Below are 21,056 nucleotides of genomic sequence, written 5' to 3'. Positions count from 1 at the left end.
TGTCCCCACATTCTTCCCCTGCAGCCTCCCTTCATAAGCACCACCCGGAATTCATCCATCCATTCCTATCCCCTACGCATGAGCTGAGCCCTTCCAGAGAAAACCCTAGGCTGTAGGGTCGCCATGGGTTCACGCCTTCCCCCCCACACACTGAGCCTCTGTTGATTGACAAGTCCAAAGGCCACTTGTCTAACCTGACTTCACTGACCCTTCTCTCCCCCGTGGTGTCCCTGGCAACATTTCTGGTTCTCTTCCCACCCATAGCTTTAGCTTTCAGAGAAAAGGTGCAGCTCCTTAGAAGAGTACCCAGCACCTTTTTGTGATTTGGGCCCTGCTCACTTCCGCCCTTCTTTCCCCTGGCCTCAAGTTCTCCAGATGCATTGTACACCGCGTGGCCTCACGATTCACCAGTGCTGTGCTCTCCCTCCGTTGGGAAAGTTCTCTGCGATCCTCTCTCCTAGGCGGCGCTGTGTGACTCCCGGGCAAGCCCCCCGCTGAAGCCACCTGCTGAAGGCAGGGAAAAGCTCTGCCAGTGGTGTCCAGCTGTGGTTCAGAGCGGCTACCTAAGAAACGTAGGTGGGAAGAAGCGAAGCGCCAGATGGCATCTTGGGAATGCCCACAGCACAGAGAATGTCTGCCAAGTGTCACCCTGTCCTCTCAACAACTGCCCCCCAAAACATCCCTTCACTTTCCCCCAACCTGGAAGCAGATGCAGGACTGCCCTCAGAGATCTGGGGAGGGAGACGTTTGGAGCGGGTGGAGGGGGGACACCATAACAAAGAGGCCCTTCCCTTTGGGGTAAGGGTGACGTTCAGCCAGCGTGGCACCCACGGACCAGCCAGAACAAATACCGATTGGAAGCCTGTCCGCTGAGGCCCCTTCCCCAGCTTTCTCCTTCTGGCTTGAGTTTGCGGGTGAGAGGGAACGGTGCTTTTTCAGGGGGAGGAAACCCCCAGTTCCTGCTACTCCCCTTTGTCTGTCAGCCCAGGAGCCTGTGAACTTTCGCAGGCCTAGGGCAGGATCTAAGGGTCTCTTCCTGGAGGGCCTATGTCTGAGAGTGGCAAAGATGGGGGTGAGACTGGAGAAGGAAGGGGCAGTTATGGGGATTTTCAGTTTGGGGGTGGAGTCAAGGGGAATTTGTTTTACGTGGGGCAACTTGATGTGAGGAAGCTGAGTGGATCAGCTATAACAGCTGACCTCTGACTAGTGCTTTCCAGTTTCCGAAGTCCTGTCCCACCAGTTCAGACAAATCCTTGAATACCTACTGCCTGACTCGGGCCAGGGCCCAGGGCCCTGACCTTCACATCTGCCCTGAGAGCCAGGTAATTCGATCCCCATCTCATGGTTGAGGGAGCTGAAGCTGGAGGAGATGGGAGAACAAGGGGGAAATAGTTTGGGTGTGGGGCAGGTGAAGGTGAAGGGAGCTGGAGGGAAACAAATACCCTGCAAGTCAGTCCGTTGGCCAGTAAGCTGTCCCCTCCAGCCACCCCTTCTCTCCAGTGCATCTTAAGGACCCACTTAGCCCCTCCTCACTTATTCCTTCGGGATATGCACGCCCAGCGGGGACATCTCATGGGCCCTCACCGACTGGCCTTGGCGCTGCCCCGCTTTGGAAGGAGGGTCAGCCTCCTGTTAGAGAGAAGTTACCTGTGTGGAAGGGACCTCTGCAGTTCAGGGGCCTGGGGCGGATCCACCATGGAGGAACCTGGGCTACGTCAGGGCCACGTCAGGGCTGGACAGAGGCAGGGGCCTGGGTGAGGAGGGGCTCTGCTCCTGGCACTCCTTTCAATACCTGTGATGACCCTGAAACAGAGGGAGCCCCAAAACAACAGGCTCACCTCCTCAGGCTGCCATTGGTGTCACAATGGCAGGGCTGGGAACTATGGGTCCCTCTCTGCCTCAACCCTGCTGACTTTTATCCCAAAATGGGATGGGGGCCAAGGTTGACCCTACTCCATGGCCAATGTCTCCTTAGAAGCTCTCCCTTGACTCCTCCCTCGCCCTGGAGCCGGCCCCCGTCTCCGCCCTCCTGAAAGAGAGAGTCCCATGGGCTTCTGGAAGAAGTGGAGGTGGGAAAATAACAGAGGCTACATGCATGCAGAGCACCAACTAACTTCAAAAAAATAAGCCAGGGTAAGAAAAATCCTGGCAGGAAGCACCCTCTTGAAGTTGGGATTATGAATCATTTTCTTCTCTGTGATTTTATATATTTTCCAACTCTTGAGAGGAATTTCGTTTTGCAATCAGAAAGGAAATAGTCCCTCACACTTATGGAGCATTTTATTATTTACCAGTATATATCCCATATGTTCCTTCTTTCAATCAACAATAATCTTTGTATGAGATGGATATTATTATTAGTTACATTTTGGAGTTTCCAAGTTGTTGAGTGACTTACTTGAAGCCACAAAGATAGTGAGTAGGGGGTGAGGGCACTTCGGGCCTGGCTGGCAGGGTGCTCATCATGATGGTGGCCAACAAGATTCCCCTATAGTCTTCGTTCCTTTCTTTATGCGTCTCCCTTCCCGGTCCCTGGGTGTTGGCCATCAACTGGCCTGTCATTAACTCCATAAATAAATATACATTGATCACCCCCTGTGTGCTCCATTATTTTTAAGGCATCCTTTATTCATCATATTTTTAAAAGCTTTATTGAGATGTAATTAACATACAATAAGCTGCACATACTTGAAGTATACAATTTGAGAAGTCTTGACATACGGGTTCCTATGAAACTATCACAACCGAGATGCCTCTTTGTGATTCCTCTCTCCTGACCCTCATGCCTCTATCCCCAAGCAAACACTAATCTTCCTGTCACGACGGTTTGCATTTTCTAGCATTTTATATAAATAGAATCATACATCATAAATTTTGTATATGTTGCAAGGTATGGATTCAAATTGGTAATTTATCATATACTAGATATCCAGTTCCAGCAATGTTTGCTGAAAAGGCTATTCTTCTATTCTTAGTTGGCTGAGTATTTTTTATCATGAAATGGTGTTGAATTTTTGTCAGATGCTTTCCTGCATCTACGAAATGATCGTGCGGTTGTTTTCCTTTGTCCTGTTAATGTGCTGTATTACATTGATTTCCCCATGCTGAAACACCCTTGCATTCCTAGGATAAATTCTAAGATTTTCATACTCGTATAGTGTATAATCCTTTGGTCATAGTGTATAATCCTTTTTAATGTGCCATTGGATTTGATTTACTAGTGTTTTGTTGAGGATTTTGTATGTATATTCATAAGGAATGTTGGTCTATAGTTATCTTTATATATATATATATATATATATATATATATATATATATATATATATATATATATAAATTTTATTCGGGAATATTGGGGAACAGTGTGTTTCTCCAGGGCCCATCAGCCCCAAGTAGTTGTCCTTCAATCTAGTTGTGGAGGGCGCCGCTCACTGGCCGTGAGGGAATTGAACTGGCAACCTTGCTGTTGAGAGCTCGCGCTCTAACCAACTGAGCCACCTGGCTGTTCCTGTAATTGTCTTAATGGAGTCTTTCTCTGGCTTTGGTATCGGTATAATGCTGGCCTCATAGAACGTGATTGCAAGTGTTCTCCTCCTCCTCCTCCTGTTCCTCCTCCTCCTCCTCTTCCTCCTTTTTCTTTTTTAATTTTTAGAAGAGCTGGAATAGAATTGATGTTAATTCGTCTTCAAATGTTTAGTATAATTGCCCAGCAAAGCCATCTAGTCCTGGATTTTGTTGGGAGGTTTTGGATTACTGATCTAATCTTCTTTCTTATATAGGTTTGTTAAGAGTTTCTATTTCTTCTTGAGTCAGTTTTGATAATTTGCATGCTTTTAGGAATTTGTTCATTTCATCCAGATTCTCTTGTTGGCATACAGTGGTTTATAGCATTCTCTTACAATCCTTTTAATTTCTGCAAAGTCAGTAGTAATGTACCAGCTTTCATTTGTAATTTTGGTTATTAGCATCTTCTGTTTTTTCAGTCAGTCTAACTTAAGTTTTGTCAATTTTGTTATCTTTTCAAAGAACCAGCTTTTGGTTTTGTTGATTCTATTGCTTTGGGTTTTTTTTCCTATTTCAGCTCTCTGTTCTCTGGTCTTTATTATTTTCTTCCATCTGCAGGTTTTGGGTTAGTTTGCTCTTCTTTTTCTAGTTCCTGAAGGTGTAATTTAGGTTGTTGATTTGAGATCCTCTATAAATTTCACCCTGAGTACTTACTGCTTTTACTGCATCCCGTAAATTTGGGCAGATCTTCATTTGTCTTAAAGTATTTTCTAATTTCCCTAGTGGTTTTTTCTTTGACCCATTAGTTTTTCAAGCGTGTGTTGTTTACTTTCTGCGTATTTGCTAATTTTCCAGTTTCCCTTCTGTTATTGGTTTCTATTAGGTTGGTGCAAAAGTAATTGCAGTTTTTGCAATTATTTTTAACCTTTTAAACCGCAATTGCTTTTGCACCAACCTAATAGCTTCATTACACTGTGGTCAACAATACTTTGTATAATTTCAATCCTTTTAAATTTATTGAGAATTCTTTTATGGCCTAGCATCTATATTAATAAGAGATATTGACCGGTAGCTTTTTCTTTTGTGTTGTCTGGCTTTGGTATCGGGGCAATGCTGAGTTAAAATTAGTTAGGAAGTGTTCGTTTTCAGTTTTTTGGAATAGCTTAAGGATTGGTGCTAATTCTCCTTTAGATGTTTGGTAGATTTCACCAGTGAAACCATCTGGTCCTGGGCTTTTCTTCGTTAGAAGGTTTTCTAATTAAGTAAGATTTGTTGTGTGGCCTAATGTATGATTTGTCTTGGAGAATGTTCCATGTGTGCTTGAGAACATGTATATTGTTACTGGGAGGAGTGTTCCGTTGGGTCTAGTTGGTTTATAGTGTTTTTCGAGCACTCTATTTCTTTACTGATCTTCTGTATAGGATATTCTATCCATATTGAAAGTAGGGTATTGAAGTCTCCAACCATTTTTGTAGAACTGTCTATTTCTCCCTTCAATTCTTTCAATGTGTGCTTCATGTATTTTGGGACTCCTTTGGGTGCGTATATAATTGGTATAGCTTCTTCATGAATTGACCTTTTCATCAATGTAAAATGTTCCCCTTTGTCTCTTGTAAGAGTTTTTGACTTAAAATCGGTTTTGTCTGATATTAGGGTAGCCAGTCTAGCTCTCTGTGGTTACTCGTTGCATGGAATATCTTTTCCATCCTTTCACTTGCAACTTATTTGTGTCTTTAGGCCTAAAGTGGGTCTCTTGCAAGCAGCATATACTTGGATCTTTTTATTTTTTACATTTTTAACCATTTCTAAGTGTACAGTTCAGTGGCATTAACTACACTGTTGTGCAACCATCACCACCATCCAGCTCCAGAACTTTTTTCACCTTCCCAAACTGAAACTCCAGGCCCATTAAACAGTAACTCTTCATTCTTCCTCACCTCCCAGCCCCTGGTAACTACCATTCTACTTTCTGTCTCTATGAATTTGACTACTCTAGATACCTCATATAAGTCAAATCATACAGTATTTGTTCTTTTGTGACTGGTTCATTTCATTTAGCATAATGTCTTCAAGGTTCATCCATGTTGTAGATGTGTCAAAATTTCAATCCTTTATAGGCTGAATAATATTCCATTGCACTCGAACATATAGATCATATTTTGTTTATCCATTTATCTGTTGATGGCCACTTGGGTTGCTTCCACCTTTTGACTATTGTGAATAATGCTACTGTGAACACGAGTGTACAAATATCTGTCCAAATCCCTACTTAATGTTCAAAGTACATTTCTTGTGGGCAGCATATAATTGGGTCTTGCTTTTTTATCCATTCTGACAATCTCTGCCTTTTATTTTATTTATTTTAAAAAATATTTTATTGGTAACAGTGTGTACTTCCAGGACTTTTTCCAAGTCAAGTTGTTATCCTTTCAATCTTACTTGTGGAGGGCACCGTTCAGCTCCAGGTCCAGTTGCCATTGTTAGTTGCAGGGGGTGCTGCCCACCATCCCTTGCAGGAGTCGAACTGGCAACCTTGTGGTTGAGAGGATGTGCCCCAACCAACTGAGCCATCTGGGAGCTCAGTGGCAACTCAGCTCAAGGTGCTGTGTTCAATCTTAGTTGCAGGGGGCGGAGCCCAACATCCCTTGCGGGAGTCAAACCGGCAACCTTGTGGTTTGAGAGCCCATGGGCCCACGTGGGAATTGAACCGGCAGTCTTCAGGCTTTAGGAGCATGGAGCTCCAACCGCAATCTCTGCCTTTTAATTGGGTTGTTTAGACCATTTATCTTAAATGTGATTTTGATACAGTTAGGTTTCAGTTTATCATCCAATTTTTTTTTCTAGTTCTCTCATCTATTCTTTGTTCCCCTTTTCCTCTTTTTCTACTTTCTTTGGAATTACTTGAGTATTTTTTTATTCCATTTTCTTTCATTGGCTTATTAGTTATAACTCTGTTATTGTACTAGTTGCTTTAGGATTTATAGGGTTTATAATTTACCACAGTCCACCTCATCACAGGAACAAACCAGGTCTCAAATGCAGCCCTGGAGCAGCTGCCAGCACAATACTGTCCAGGAAGAAGGCCCATTTGTCATCCAATTCTGCCCTACCATTGGGGAGTCATCACACTACTCAGGGCCTCAGCTTACTCTTTTTTTTTTTTAAGATGTTTTTATTGGGGAAGGGGAACAAGACTTTATTGGGGAACAGTGTGTACTTACAGGCCTTTTTTCCAAGTCAAGTTGTTGTCCTTTCAGTCTTAGTTGTGGAGGGCACAGCTCAGCTCCAGGTCCAGTTGCCATTTCTAGTTGCAGGGGGCACAGCCCACCATCTCTTGCGGGAGTTGAACTGGCAACCTTGTGGTTGAGAGGACGCACTCCAACCAACTGAGCCATCTGGGAGCTCAGCGGCAGCTCAGCTCAAGGTGCCATGTTCAATCTTAGTTGCAGGGGGTGGAGCCCACCATCCCTTGCGGGACTCGAGGAATCGAACGGGCAACCTTGTGGTTGAGAGCCCACTGGCCCATGTGGGAATCGAACTGGCAGCCTTCGGAGTTAGGAGCATGGAGCTCTAACGGCCTGAGCCACAGGGCCGGCCCCTGCTTACTCATTTTTAAGTTGGGGTTGCCCACCTGTCCTGTCTCGCTCAGAATGGTGTTGTCATGGGAGTGAGGGGAGTAAAATCATGCTAAGTCTCTGACACTGAGACCCCAGTCCTTTCCACACACTGGCCTAGTTCATGTGACCACTAGGCCCTCAAGATATATGGGTGGAAGCCCTGAGGATGGGGACAAGGGTTAGGTGTGTGGGGCAACCAAGGGGGCGTGGGTTCTAAAACCTATCATTTGAGTCCCGAAGGAGTTGGTGTTGAGGAGAATAACTACCATGGCTCCCAGTGCTTTGACAAAACCTCAGATGTGTGGCCTTTAGATCAAGTCTCTATGATTTCATATTGGAGCATTCACTGTATTCCTAGGGGTTGCAGCTTTCTGTAAGTTTGCTTCTTTCTATAAGAAAGACGGCCTGCACAGATTTCTACAGAAATTATGATTCCATGAAAGACTTTGAGGACATGAAGAAGGCTATCTTTCAGAGTGATTCCCCATCACAGTCAGATGGTGGTGTCTGGAGACAAGAGGCCAGAGTTCCCATCTGCCCTCTGGTTCCTCGTTGGGTCATCTCTGCACCAGACCTGCCTTCAACCAGCCTTCTCTGGAATAGCCTGAAAAAACTGAGGTCAGACCAGACCAAGGGGTTTAACTATGTCCATGCCATTGGCTGCCTCTGGCAAAAAATAGGATGACCCAGGCCATCCCTGTATCTCCAGTAGCACCCGAGGACCCAGGAGGGCCTCGATCTGTTTGAGCTGCCTCACCTTTACATTCTTAGGTGGTTTCCATCACCTCCCAGTCTGGAGTTTTCCCAATTGCGTGTAAGTGTGGCACAGGGGGGAGTTTGGTAAAAAAAAAAACTCTACACACACACACACAATTTGAGGTAACTGTAGATTCCCCTGCAGCTTAAGAAATAATAGAGATCCCTTGTACACTTTGCTTAGCTCCTCCCAATGATAACTTTTGCAAAACTACAGTATAATATTATAACCAGGATACTGACATTGGCAAAATCCACCAATCTTACTCAGATTTCTCCAGTAAATGTGTGATATTTCAATTATCAGAACACGAAAGCTTTGACCCAAGCTTACCTACTTAGCAAGTTTTCTGTAACCCAGGGGACTTTGCCCCGCTGCTCCGTCTGTCCCCTGCCCCCCAAAGAGGTCAGCGGGGAATTTAACATCCAGGGCCTGCTGTATGCTAGGTTCCTCGCCCGTCATCGTTTAATCCTCCCAGAAGCCTGTTTTATAGACATTAAGAATGGAGCGCAGAAAGTATGGGAGGGCCCAAGGCTGGAGGCAGGAGCTAACCCAGCCAGCCTGTTCCACCCTCTGTACCCAGCCCAGAGGGTCAGTCTGCCTAGGAAACGTGGAGGACTCAACACGGACTAATGGAGGCCATCCCGGTGCAGGGTCCTGCCGTGACAGACGCACCGCATGCCTGGGCTAAACGTTAGAGCGTGGCTTGGCCCCGTACCTGGGCTCCAACCAGAGGGGCAGCGGGCAGAACGCCAGGTCTCGCCCGGAAATCTCAGTCTCAGGGGCAGGCGATCAGCTGGGATCCGCCCCGGGGTACGCTGGGAAACCGCGCGCTCCGCCCCTTCCCCGTGCGCTTTCCTCCCCCCGCTGCGCAACCCTCGGCCGCCCCCTGCCGCTGCAGGATGGACCCTGCAACCTGGGCAGTCCCCGCCTTAGCACCGCCCACTCCCCGCCTCCGGATTGGCCGCTCCAGAAGTCTCCAGGCCGGCCGCCTTCCGCCACCGGATTGGCTGCGCCTGGGTGCTGAGGCTCCGCCCATTTTCCCGGGTCCTTTGATCACGCGCCTCCTGGCTCTTCCGGGGCCAGGGAGCCAACCGAGGGCGTTCCTGTCCGGGCTGCAGCGGCGGGAGGTAAGGCGTGACCGGGTTGGATGGGCTGCAGGGCGCTGGCACAGGTCCACGCCTTGGGGTGCCGGGGTTCCAGGATGCCCGGGCCCCTCGGCGTCACCCCCAAGCCCCCCTCCCCGGCCTGAGCCTCCCAGAGCCGTGGGACCAACCTCCCGCTCGCCGTTTGCTGGTCCGCATCCTAGGAGCGGCCTGACACCCTCCCCACCTCGAAATGTATCCTCGACCATGGGACGGTATGCGTGCGATTGGGCAAGCCCGGTGACCCCACGGACACCGGGACAGGTAGCTTATGTGGCGACACAGGCGACCTGGGGTCAGGGACATCGGGGCATCTGTGCAGCCGCCCATGGACAGTCTTCTTGCACCTGTCGATGGGAGCTGCCCCTCTTCTCCGCTTCTCAGCCCAGGCCAGGAGGGAGGGAGGGACCTGGGCGGAGTCCTGGGTGGGGACCAGAAGGTGACATCACCTCGTAGATAGTCCAGTCCTGCCCACTTGTGTCCACCCTGCAGGAGACAGATGGAGGAGAAGGTGTCCAGGCTATATGTCTAGTGACACCAGGGACGAGGAGGGCATAGAGTCTATAGCCTGAAATGTGGGGACTGGACCAGGAGTGAGGCAGGCTCCTCCAAATGCTCCTACCTTACCCCTTAGGCCACACTGCAGGACCCTCCCATTTTTACCAAATCTCCCCATTTTGCTTCACCGGCTAGGTGCTGGCAGCCTAGTGCCCCAGGAGGTCAAGACAGGAGCTGGAACCAACATCTAACCCTTCCCCAGAAGTTGAAATCGGCAAATGTTTGTCCAGCACCTGAGCTGGGCCCCACCCTGATTTGGGGATAGGAGCTGGGCAGATTCAGGCGCTCCGTCAGCGCCTCTCCTAGTACTCCGCACCCGGATTTGCTGAGTCGTTGGAGGGTTACACCCAGCACATTGCCCTGCCTGAAGCATCCTTCATCCCAGTGCCTGACCTAAGTTTTCACACACCCGCACTTGGGGAGGGGTCCAGAGCCTGGATGTCACCCTAGGTGAAATTGATAACCTCCCTTCCTCCTCCCCAGGGAGCCCAGTGGAGGCGCCCTCCCGAGGCACCACTGCCCATGCTGAGTACCCAGCCCTCCGGCTGCCGATGTCATGAGTAACACCACAGTGCCCAATGCCCCCCAGGCCAACAGCGACTCCTTGGTGGGCTATGTATTGGGGCCTTTCTTCCTCATCACCCTGGTCGGGGTGGTGGTGGCTGTGGTAAGGAGCCCCCACATTCACACATATACACCCACACCTTTGCTAAGCAGCACTGGGTGGGCCTGGTCCAGCCTGCGTACAGCATCTCAGCTGTCCTGCTGTTAATGGGAGCAGAGGGTGTGGAGGGCGGTGGACCGTCCTGGGCTCACAGCCTCCAGTGTGTGTCTCTGTTACAGGTAATGTATGTCCAGAAGAAAAAGCGGTGAGTGTCCCTGCCCCAGTTCTACCTCCCCCACACTCAGCTTCAGTTTCTTCCCATAGGATCTGAGTTCTCTACATACATGTAAGATGCCCCTCAGCCATCCTGATAGAAGCCTGAAATCCCCTACACTCCATTGTTAGGTCAAGCTCAGCTTTCCCCCTAGGGGAACAGAATTAGACGTGTTCTTAGAGCCCTAGTGTGCCCCAAAAGGCACGCACTGGAAGTGCCCCTACCTGGGGGAGTGGAGACAGCAGTCAGGTGTTTGGGGAAGGGGTGGGCACCCTGGGTTGAGCCCCCCTCGCCTGCTCCCCAGAGTGGACCGGCTTCGCCATCACCTGCTCCCCATGTACAGCTACGACCCCGCCGAGGAGTTGCACGAGGCTGAGCAGGAGCTCCTCTCTGACATCGGAGACCCCAAGGTGAGCACTCTGGACACACTCGGCAGAGGTGGGTCTGTTCTCCCCGCCCACTACCCACGCAAAACCAGAACCTGGTTCTGCCCTTGCTCCCCCCATTTGGGCCCTGAGTAGTGGGGTACCTCTTCCAAGGTTGTGCTGTGGACCCCCAGGGGCCAGAGCCTAGCTGTGGCACATTTTCCTCCCCCACAGGTGGTACATGGCTGGCAGAGTGGCTACCAGCACAAGCGGATGCCCCTGCTGGATGTCAAGACGTGACCTAACCCTCTGGCCCAGATCTTCAGAGCCATGGGGTCCTGGAGTGTCCAGGGCCCTGCTGCCTGCTGCTTTCCCCTCCCACTTGCATCCTACTCCCAGCTCCCCTGGCTGGGCACCGGGTCTCCATTCCGTCTCCCAAGGCCCTGCATAGCAGCCAGCCGGTCACCTCACTCCCAGGCACTAATAGAAACTTCTTCCTTTTTAGGGTGGAAGGGGGGCTGGGAGTAGGGGCTGAGCTTTGACCTTTCCTTGGGCCCATCTTTCTTTAGCCCTCCCTGAATTGGCTTTGGAGTCGTTTCCATGGTGACAGGGCCCGATGTATAGTATTCAGTATATTTTGTAAATAAAACGTTTTGTGTCTAGCAGTGTGGTTGACTTCTCCAAGAGGGGCTTAAGTTACCTTCCCCTAGAGCTGATTCCAGTGCTGCTTCTTCCTGCCCCCAGCTTGAAGAGCTGGGCAGGGCACCTCCAAAGCCACCCCACCCACTAGTTCCTTGGTTCCTACCCTTAGCGGTTCGGGCACCCACCACAGAAAGACTCCAGTCCAGAAAAGGATATTTTTTTTATTCAAGTAACTGCAAATAGGAAACCAGAGGGGGGGGGCCCCAGGCTGGGACAAATAATGGCTACCTCCTCCCCAGCAGAACAGGGGGAGAATGCGGCCCCCTACACACTCAACACAGGCCCCCCCCTGCTCACTCTGCTGCAGCATCCTAGGGGCAGGGCCCCACCCTCCCTGGGACTGGGGTGGTCGGTCACCCAGCCTGCTTTGCCCCAGGCTCCTTCCCCTAAGAGCATCTTGGAGGAGGGGAGTGGGCAGAACAGGAGGCAATGAGGACGAACATTTGGCGCTGGTAGCAGCAGCAATGACAGGTGTCTAAGAATGCAACGTTGAACAAAAAACAACACAACTGTCCAGAGGTAGTTTGTGAACAGAGGAAAGATGGAACCAGAACCTTGGGGGACGGGGAGGCGCAGGGGGTGGGAGGAGGCAAGGCTAGCTCCTTGTTAGTGCCCCATGTGAGGAACGGCAACCTCGAGGCCTAGAGTGAAAGCAGAGGGGGTAGGGGGCTCAAACCCCTCCTGCCTTCCTTCCTGTGCCCCAAGGGGGCCGTCCAACCTAGTGCGGGGACTAGGCAAGGTGGGGAAGGAAGAGAAGTGGGTGTGAGCCGCACCTGCTGAGACCAGGTTGGTTGGGAGCATCTCGGCCACACCTGCTGCTGCTGCCAGTACAGTGGAGTGGGCATGTCAGAATGAATGGGGCTTGGGCCCCTTTTAAGGCCAGGGGAGCCCTCCCAGGCCCCTTAATGGGAAGCCAGAGGGAAGAGTAGGGGAGAAGGATCCCCAAACCAGGAGCCCCGTCAGCAATGTCCCTACCGCTGAGGGAGTGGGCACAGGGTACGGCGAAGTGGGAAGTGAGCTCTGTCCAGGAGGGCAAGTGTGTGCTCGTGGGCGAGGGGTTGCTGGGAATCAAGACCAAAGGAAAACTGCTCCCCACTCAGGCCACCAGGGCCCTGCAGCGGCTGGTGTGCTGTGTAGTGTGGTGGTGAGGTCGCAGGTGGGTGGCGGTGATGTGTGGGCCTGGGGGAAGGGGCGGGGGGAGTGGGAGCGGAGCTGTCCAGTCCCAGAAGGAAACTGCTCCTCGGTGAGGAAGCAGGTGGCACGGCGTGGTCACTGCTCCTCCTCTGAGGACTCCTGCGAGATGCCCTCTTCTTCCTCCTTCTCCTGCGAGGTGGGCAGGGCCATCAGCAGGAGTGCCAAGCCTGGCTCTCCTCCTCCTCCACCCCCCTCGAGGTGTGGGGGAGGGGGCACAGGCCTGGCTCGCCCCCACCCCTCCCTGCACTCCCTGGCTCTCCAGAAGGGAGATGAGTCAGGGCTGAGTGTGTGGGTGACTCAGCAACCTCCACAGCCCAGTTTCATTCATAAAATAAGGAGGAATTTAAAGGGAGGGAAAAAAACCACACACACGCTGCTGCTCTCAGAGCCAGGTTCCCTTGCCCTGGGGCCCATAGTGGGGGGACTGGGCAGAGCTCAGTGCTCAAGGAAGTGACTGACTCTCAGTGGAACGGGAGGGGAGAGGAGGGGCGGGGAGGGGAGGGGCGGGGAGAGGAAATGGGAAGGGGTGGTGGGAGGGTGCATGAGCCCCCCCTGGCGGTGCCCGAGAACCAGGAGAACCAGGTGGCCGTGGTGCGACTCGCTGCAGAGTAGGGCTGTGCAGTGGCCACAGCCACCAGCTGCCGCCAGGGTGGGGAGGAAGGGGAAGTGTGTGCCCCGGGGCTCACTCACTAGGTGGGAATGTCGGGACACCACACGGCCCCCGTGCCAGGCACAAACTCCAAAACAACTTGCTTCCTGTTACTCACTCCTGGGGCCCAGCCAGCACCCCCAGCCCCCCTAACCCTGGTGGTGGTGGTGGCTCGAGGAATGAACAGACCGCCTCAGGAAGTTCAGGGAGCAGGTTGGGGATAGAAAGGGCCAGGGGGAGGAAGGCTGGGGTGGCTCTAACTGCAGGGTAGCCCCCTAGAGGCCGGCTCCTGACTCAGCACACCTACTTCCACTACCAGCTATGTGGGGGCCCAGAAATGGAAGGTACCTCCCTCTGAGGAAGGGCGTCCATACCTCAGCTCCCACACAGCACTGACCCCCTCCCAGGGTTAAGCTCCTTCTTCCTCCCTCCCCAGGATCAGGGTGAGGACAAACCTCACCCTTTCCCCTTGTGATGTCCTTTCCTTATTTCTATACCAAGATCCCCCCTAGATGTGTCTTTCTAGAAGCAGAGACAGACACGCCCCCAACTAGTACAGGGTAGGGGTCTTGTCTGGGACCCCTCACTTCTCGTGGCTATGTAGCCCTTTAAAAGCCCTGGGCTAGGTGCCAGGAGCCTGGGCCTGGGCAAATCCCCCTCTCAGGGCCTGGGTAAAAGGTGATAGCCCACCATTCCTGACCCTGAAGGTCAGGGAGAGCTCTTTCCATGATGGGTGCACAGAATCACTCTTTGCACCACCACCACCCCCAAACAGCCAAGCCACCACAGCCCCTTCACCTACCAGTTTTTTGGGCCTGCCCCTTGGTTTCCTCCCTGGAGTCGTGGTGGTTTTCTAGAAGGTCAGAGAAAAGACCCACTAAGTCAAAAATGTCCCTGACAGTGCTTACCCAATGACCAGAGGCTGGGATGGTAAGGGCGCAGCAGGGACACAGCTGCCTACCTCTGCTCAGGGCGGCCCAGGACTCTCACCCCAGCAGGCCCACCCGAGTCCAGCTGGTGATGACTGGCCAGCCACACAGCCCCCCAATAAACACACACGCCCCCCACTCCCTCCTCCACCCATGACTCAGAGGATATGAGTCGTGTCTTAGAAAAAAATAAAATAAAAAACAAAACAACTTCTCTGAAAGCCTGATGCACCGTAAATCTGGTCTTCCCCGCTTACCCCCACTCCCTCAGGATCCAGGGACCCCAGGACAGGTCATGTCCTCAGCCCTGGGGGCTGGTGGGACTGACTTGATTTCCCCATTGTTCTGGGCAGGACCAAGACCCCAGAAGTGAGATCTCAGTCATCACCCTGCTTTCTTCCTACCGTGTTTCCCCGCAAATAAGACCTAACCGGAAAAGAAGCCCTAGCATGATTTTTCACCCGGAACATAAGCCCTAATGCGTCTTTTAGAGCAAAAATTCATATAAGACCCGGTCTTATTTTCGGGGAAGCACAGTAATTAACCAAGACCCATTGCCTGCTCCCTGTCTGCCAAAAAAAGAGGAACAGAATCAGGGTAAGCCAGCCCCTTCCTAGACCTCCCCACCAGAGGACCCTCTTTTTATTCACTAGAAGCATCCCCACTCACAAGCCTCACCCGGGTCTTGGCAGCACCCTTGTTTTTGCTCCCCTTTGGTCGGCCCCGAGGTCTCTTAGGTGTTGGCACTTCACTGGGCTCCTTCTGTAAAGACAAAGGGGGCAGTCAGAGACACACATGCTACCCGTCTCACCTATTTCGAAGACCGAGCCTTCTGCTTCTGCCCCTCCCAACAGGGATAGGTCAGCAAGCCATCAGTCCGGCCCAGGAAGCCACAGCACAATGGCAGGGCATGCCCTTGGGATTCGGGTCTGTTTGACCACCGTTGGCAAAGCCCCTCCCCTTGCTTCCCCGTGACAAGAACCCAGAAGACCCCTGGGAAAGGTGTCACAGGGGCAGAAGGCAGCTTTGCCCTAAGATCTTGGGAAAAATACAATGCTCAAGCCTCAGTTTCCTCATCTGAAATGGTACCAAGACTTACCTTGCAAGACATCATGAAAATTAAATGAAGACTGTAGAAGTGTCTAGCCCTGGGCCACAACTGTTGTCCACCCCCTCAGACGATACTTGCTGGAGACTTTATAGGGTGCAGAAGAGGAGAAATGAGCCCCCTCCAGGGAGCCTCCAGCCTCTAGCTGCAAACTGACCCCCCTCCAGGCTGCCTCTCAGGGAGAAGGAACCCCAGAGATCCTTGCCACTGTTGCCACTAAAATTTTAATAAGCCCGAGATAGAATAAAAAGCTGCTGCATAATGCATAGGAGCTGGGCAGTAAAGGCACGTCAGCTATGGTTTCCCGGGGTGGCTGCCCACGGGCTGTTTATAAGCACGGGCCAGTAACCCAACACCCCTTCTCTGATACCCCCGCCCGGACCCCAGCTAACAGGAGGGAAGGCCAAGGGAACCAGACTAAGAGGACGAGTTCCCACACACACACACTGGGCTCTGAAAGAGGCAGCTGAATGCCACCACCTTGACTCTTCATGGCTCATCTCTCCAAGGTCAGGATAGACCACTTTCTCCACCTTACATGTGGGGAAGCCTGGGGAAGCAGGGACCCGCCATGCACAGGGCAAGGGTCAACCTCAGTCTCCTCTTCCCCAGCAAAGGGAAGTAACTGGACTTCAGCCGCAGCTGCCCCTGATGAGAAACCAAGCTCTCCATCACGCAGCAGGTGGCCCGCACAGCCTGACTGGCCATGTTCCCTGGGGGGCCCCACAGGGCAAGGCTGGTCTAACCCTGAGGAAGGACAGCACCAGGGTTGAAAGTCACTCCACCACCAACTCCCCAACATTTTCAACTTTCTTTGCTTCAATTTCCTTTTACAGAGCCAGGGGCAGAGCCCAGACCAGGGCCATTGGCAGTGAGGTCCATGAACAGGGAACTTTGTCACTGGCCTGGGATGAGCAAGCACAGAAACTGACAGTAGGTATCTTGGAACTTTTCCAGTAAATTGATGAAGCATGATTTTAAAAACCCAGGCTTATATGTATTTTCATGTTTCTAGAATTCATCTTGACTGTGTTTTATAAACAGACTGCTCCACGACGGACTGGAAGAGTGGGTGGTCCACCAGTGTAAGCACTGGCCTTTGTAACCACAGGGTCACGTTGGGCTTGGAGTTTCAGGCATGGGTCAGCCCCCACTTTTCTCCTGGGGTCTCAGGAAGATCTGACCAGGGTTGGTGAGGCATGTGTGGGGAGGACAAGTACAGGCAGGAACAATTCTGCACCCCCCATTCCTGTTTTCACCAATCAAGATGCCTGGCACTTCCCTAGCCCAAAAGAGTAAACCAAGGCAAAGATGTGGACACCCACCTGACTCCCTACCAGCGCCGTCCCTGGACTCACCGGAGGCTGCTTGCGAGGCCTGCCCCGCCCTCGCTTCTCAGTGCCGTCCTTTTCCTGCTTGGAGGCCAAGGGCTGGCTGGACTTCGAGCTCGACTCGCTCATCTTCCCTTCTCTACAGAGCAGGTGGAGGAGCGATGGCTGGGATGCTGGGGGAAGGAAGAGTGGTTTCAAACAAAACCTCTTGTTTTAGCCACCTCCTACCCCCCTCACCACTACTACCCTCCAAGGGCACTGCAGCAAACTGCCCACTCCCAGGGGTACCCAGGATTTCCACCCTGCTGCCGCAGGGCGGGGCTGGGCCGTTGGCCCTAATCAACTTCTTATCTCCGGTTCAGAAGGGCTCTTTGTTGTCCTGCCACCCCCACAGGGCCTGGGCCCAAGAAGCACAGGCAGCCCAGATCTGGCTCTGGTGGTGAGGCTGCCCGGGACAAAGGTGTGGGTAAGGTGGGGGTTCCCCCTCTCTAGCCAGCTGCTGCCCTTTCTCTTTAGGAGAAAACCAAGCCTGAAGAGCTCAAGGGAGCAAGGGCGGAAAGGTGAGCAGAGAGAATGAGCCTTGGGCACCTGGCAGCCATGAGCTTCAATCCCCTACGCACCTCGCTCCCAACACTGCTAGGTCCAACCCTGACACTTCACATCAAGCTCACGGCCAAGGTTGGTGCCCATCCCACCAGTGTCCCCCTGTTCTCTCCCAGGGTAAAGCTTGGGGATTCAAAGATGAGGACACAATTTGGGAAGGGGAAGATGGTTGAACTGCAGTGGGTGAGGTGGGGGAAGGAAACGGGAGCCCAAAGCTGAAAGGTGAGTCTCCTCTTCCCTCTTGCCCCCACCCTGCTCACCTGGAGTCAGATGAGATCTTTCCCTTTGATGCCTGCTTATAGGAGGGGCATCTCCAACTGAGAGGAGCCTTCTAACAGATGCTAGCTGGCCCCCTAGCTGGCAGGGCTGATCCTAAAAGCTTCTTGGTCCTTTTCTAGCACGTTCCCTCTTGGAAGCCTGTTTCAGTTTCCTCAGCCCCACTAGGAGTTTACCTACAACCTCCCACTGCAAGGACACCTGCACCACATGGTTGGGAGCCTCTTCTAGAAACTTAAAAAGGGCACTGAGGGTCCCCCCACATTCCCATTCCTGTTCTTAGTTATTGTCCCCAAGTTACATTCAGAGACTTGAACTAGGAAACCTATGGCCCCACACCTCTATGGTAACCAATCCCTGGCTGTGCTTGGCAAAGGGTGGCCACCGCCCAAGTGGCTTCACTTCTGAAAGCCCCTCAATCTGTGAAATGGGGATAACGGTAAGACACCTGCCTCAATTACCTCTTTAGACTGCTGCAAAGATTAAACCAGATAGTTTAAAATGCCTAAACAACGGGAAGTCTTCACTTCAATCAAAACTGAGAACTAGAACATTTGAAAATGACTTTTCTTTCCCCTTTGCAGATTTTCAGACAATTTCCAATTTTAACCCAGTGAGAGGAAAAAAAAGTTTTTGCAAACTCGTGACTTTTGGAGGGCCAGAGGCCCCTAGCCTCAAGCTTTGGGATGCTCCAGATGGTGGGACTTTGTCTGATAATTATTCTATTTTATAATATTTCAGACTTGAAGACCCTTTTAAACAAGGTGGTTGGTGATTTATCCTGCTCCGTCATTAGTGGCTTGGCCTGCTCTGTAATCACAGGCAGTGATTAGAATCTTCTATTACACCACAGGTCCCCCTTCAAACTAAACATCAAAATTAATCAGCTAAATGAGCACTAACCTCACATGAGGTCGGCCGGAGGCCCCCTCAGAGGGGGTTCCAGTTGGGTGAAGCCAGTCCCTAATCTCAGAGAGCCTGGGCCCCACTGGCCGGGATCCTGGTGGGTCTTCCTGGAAGCTCAGTTCATCTGGTACTTCCCCCCACCTCTTGCTGCTGAGGACACCCTTTAATCCACTCACCCACCCCAAACCCAGGCCTCCCCAAATTGAATGAAAGCCTGAGGCCCTCTCTGGTGAGACCAACAAATGCTGTCTCTCTTCCACCTGTTTCTGAACATCACAGGCCTGGCATGGAAAGCCATGTTTAGGGCCCAATCTCAATCCTTCAATTTATAAGCTCTTTTGGGCCTCAAGTTTGTCCCCTCCACGCACCAGGCACGCAATGTGTGCTCCACAAATGCTTAGAGAATCTCCAGGAATGACCCTAAAAAATCATCATGGGGCTACCTTCTTTTACAAAAAAATAGCCCGGAGAGCCCTGATGAGATGCCTACCGTCAAACAGCAAGTTAGCGAGCTGGATGGAGTTAGGTTCCCGGTGACCCTCTAGCCCGCCCCTTTCCTTACTCCTGGAGGCTGGCTAGGTCTCTGTAGCCCTCTGCTCCACACCTGGCCCCAGAGTGGCTCTGCAAGTGTCTGTGCCTGGCCGTTGCAGGTCGGCTGGCGAGACTAGGGGCCAGAGCGCGCGGGGGGAGGGGCGCAGGCCACTCTTGCAGGCGCGGGAAACCGGTGCACCCCGACCGCATGCACCGCCACGCGGGTGCACCCGGCCCCACTTCCTGCCAGAGGGGGCACCCAAGCCCGCCTTGGGGCAGGAAACCTGGCGCGCGCGAGCGCGGGGGAGAGGAAGAAAGCCACCTCCTTCCGCGCCCTCCCCGCAAAATAAAGCCCCAGGAAAATAAATTGAACCGGGGAGTCAAAGGAACTAGTTCCAACAGAGCCCAGCAAAGCAGAGAAACCAGTTTGTGGGGGCGGAGGGCAGGCCTGGCCCTGGGGGCTGAAGAGGCGCGGGCCCGGCCAGAGGTGGGGTCGAGGTGAAACCCCAAACCCAGGGCCGCGATTCGGCCTCATCTCTGGAGGGGGCACCAGGAGAAAGACCAAGCGGCGGTAGGGCCGAATTGCGGGGTTCTTGCCCATCCCCCTCACTTCTAGAACTTCCCCAGGCTGCGGGGGACGGCCGGCCCCCTACTCTCCCGCTGCGCCGCAGCCTGTTTCTCTCCCCGCCCCCCACACCCCGGGCCCGGGATCCGGCGGGAGCGGCGGCCGCGCGAGGTGCACCGAGCTCCGCCGGGTGCACAACTCGCGCTCGCCGCAGCCGCGCGCCCCCTCCCCCACCGCGCGCTTTTCCCTGGTCCCCGCCCCCCGCAAGGCGCCCGCGCCGCGGGGGAAGGGGTGCGGGCGCCCTCCCCGTGCCGCCGGGCCCCGCCGATCGCCCCCGCGCCGTGCGGCCCTCCCCCGTCGGCGGCTCGCGCAGCCCCGGCCTGGGAATAAAGCCGGAGGCGCGCGCTGCAGCCCCGGGCGTCTTGCAGGAGGGGCGGCGGGGGTGCGGGCGCCCCCCTCCGCCGCGGGCCCCGGGGACGACTCACCGCGAGCTCGGCCGCCGGCCTGCGGTGCGCGCCCCGGGCTGCTGGGAGCGACGGTGCTGGGCGCTGAGGACCGGCCTGGCTCCGCCGCCGCCGCCGCTGGTAGCAAATGCGGATCTGAAACCGGGAGAGAGAGCAGAGGCGCTCAGAGACCGCCACCGCCGCGTGCTCGCCGCCCAGGCCCCCGCGGGGTATTTATGTGTCACATCCAGGCGGGGGGACAAAAATATTCCCCCTTCCCCGAAGGATGGCGAGGGGCAGGAAGCCAGGCACAGCCCGTGCGCGGCCTCAATAAATAAATAATTTAATTAAATGATAGATATAAAAAAAAGAAACCACCGGAGGGGCCGCGAACTCACGCCTTCTTGGAGCCGCGCCAGCGCCAGAAATAGCCCGGGCTCGGAGTCCCAATTAGAGGAGCGCAGCCCCGGCTCAGGGGAGCTTAAAAAGAGCGACCCAGGGGCAGGGGGGACGGGCCCGCCCGCGCCAGCCGTGTCACTGAGGTGGGGCGGGGCCATGCAAATGAGCCCGGGGATTTAAAAGGGCGGCCGCTCGCCAGCCACCGTCGCCGCCGCCGCGCGGGTGGGTGCTGACTGTCGGGAGGGGCGCGCAGTGCCCGGCGCCTGGGGGCGGGTGCGCGGGAGGCTTGGGCTAGGAACCCGATGCGTCGGCCCTCTCCCCACTATCCTGGGGCGGGAGACCTGGGAAGGGGCACAGAGGGATCACCATGGAGCTTTTCGGGGATAGGGGGCAGGCGTCCTTACTGCTGCCTGGGACGGGGGCCCCCAGCAGTCATCTCTAGGGCCCTTACCGGCTTGTGGGCCTGTCGCCCGCGGAGCGCAAAGATGTGGGAGGTGTTGGTGCCTACGGGGTCTGCGCGGGCGGGAGCAGTGGAGAGAAACACGCGGGTTAGAGAATTCAGCGGCCTACCCGCCGCCCCCTTTGCCCAGGTAGAT

General features: G+C 53.5%; 2 protein-coding genes across 18 annotated transcripts; one reads left to right on the top strand and one right to left on the bottom strand.

The window, feature by feature from the left end:
• The first annotated feature begins 3,350 nt into the window (after positions 1-3,350).
• Positions 3,351-11,486, top strand: SMIM29 (small integral membrane protein 29). 14 transcript variants are annotated; one of them, XM_019738855.2, is made up of 7 exons: positions 8,924-9,008; positions 9,188-9,287; positions 9,717-9,801; positions 10,065-10,248; positions 10,425-10,450; positions 10,764-10,869; positions 11,059-11,486. In XM_019738855.2, the coding sequence occupies exons 4-7, from the start codon at positions 10,138-10,140 to the stop codon at positions 11,122-11,124; spliced, it is 309 nt and encodes a 102-aa protein (XP_019594414.1). In that variant the 5' UTR covers positions 8,924-9,008; positions 9,188-9,287; positions 9,717-9,801; positions 10,065-10,137; the 3' UTR covers positions 11,125-11,486. The 14 variants fall into 14 exon arrangements, 13 of the variants coding, with proteins under 13 accessions (XP_019594417.2, XP_074188920.1, XP_074188922.1 ...); XM_074332823.1 differs by having other exon boundaries at positions 9,717-9,965; XM_074332825.1 differs by lacking the exon at positions 9,188-9,287 and having other exon boundaries at positions 8,871-9,008.
• Positions 11,487-11,667: 181 nt separating this feature from the next.
• On the bottom strand, positions 11,668-20,599 carry HMGA1 (high mobility group AT-hook 1). 4 transcript variants are annotated; one of them, XM_019738828.2, is made up of 6 exons: positions 20,460-20,599; positions 20,104-20,217; positions 16,732-16,910; positions 14,977-15,060; positions 14,172-14,222; positions 11,668-12,849 (listed from the first exon to the last, which is right to left on the bottom strand). In XM_019738828.2, the coding sequence occupies exons 3-6, from the start codon at positions 16,864-16,866 to the stop codon at positions 12,796-12,798; spliced, it is 324 nt and encodes a 107-aa protein (XP_019594387.1). In that variant the 5' UTR covers positions 16,867-16,910; positions 20,104-20,217; positions 20,460-20,599; the 3' UTR covers positions 11,668-12,795. The 4 variants fall into 4 exon arrangements, with proteins under 4 accessions (XP_019594387.1, XP_019594389.1, XP_019594386.1 ...); XM_019738830.2 differs by having other exon boundaries at positions 16,765-16,910; XM_019738827.2 differs by having other exon boundaries at positions 12,635-12,849; positions 14,968-15,060.
• Positions 20,600-21,056: the final 457 nt, after the last annotated feature.

The sequence above is a fragment of the Rhinolophus sinicus genome, linkage group LG05 (assembly GCF_036562045.2).
Source record: "Rhinolophus sinicus isolate RSC01 linkage group LG05, ASM3656204v1, whole genome shotgun sequence".
Classification (NCBI taxonomy): domain Eukaryota; kingdom Metazoa; phylum Chordata; class Mammalia; order Chiroptera; family Rhinolophidae; genus Rhinolophus; species Rhinolophus sinicus.
This window is presented reverse-complemented; position numbering and strand designations above follow the sequence as displayed.

Coding starts and splice junctions, on each gene's coding strand:
- SMIM29 (XM_019738853.2), top strand. CDS start 8,781: ATGGACCCTGCAACCTGGGCAGTCCCCGCCTTAGCACCGCCCACTCCC. Junction 9,009..10,424: donor CCGGGCTGCAGCGGCGGGAG/GTAAGGCGTGAC, acceptor TCTCTGTTACAG/GTAATGTATGTCCAGAAGAA. Junction 10,870..11,058: donor CTGACATCGGAGACCCCAAG/GTGAGCACTCTG, acceptor CCTCCCCCACAG/GTGGTACATGGCTGGCAGAG.
- HMGA1 (XM_019738827.2), bottom strand. CDS start 16,866: ATGAGCGAGTCGAGCTCGAAGTCCAGCCAGCCCTTGGCCTCCAAGCAG. Junction 15,061..16,731: donor CGGCGCTGGTAGGGAGTCAG/GTGGGTGTCCAC, acceptor TTGTCTTTACAG/AAGGAGCCCAGTGAAGTGCC. Junction 12,850..14,171: donor GGGGCAGGCCCAAAAAACTG/GTAGGTGAAGGG, acceptor CCCACCTCGCAG/GAGAAGGAGGAAGAAGAGGG.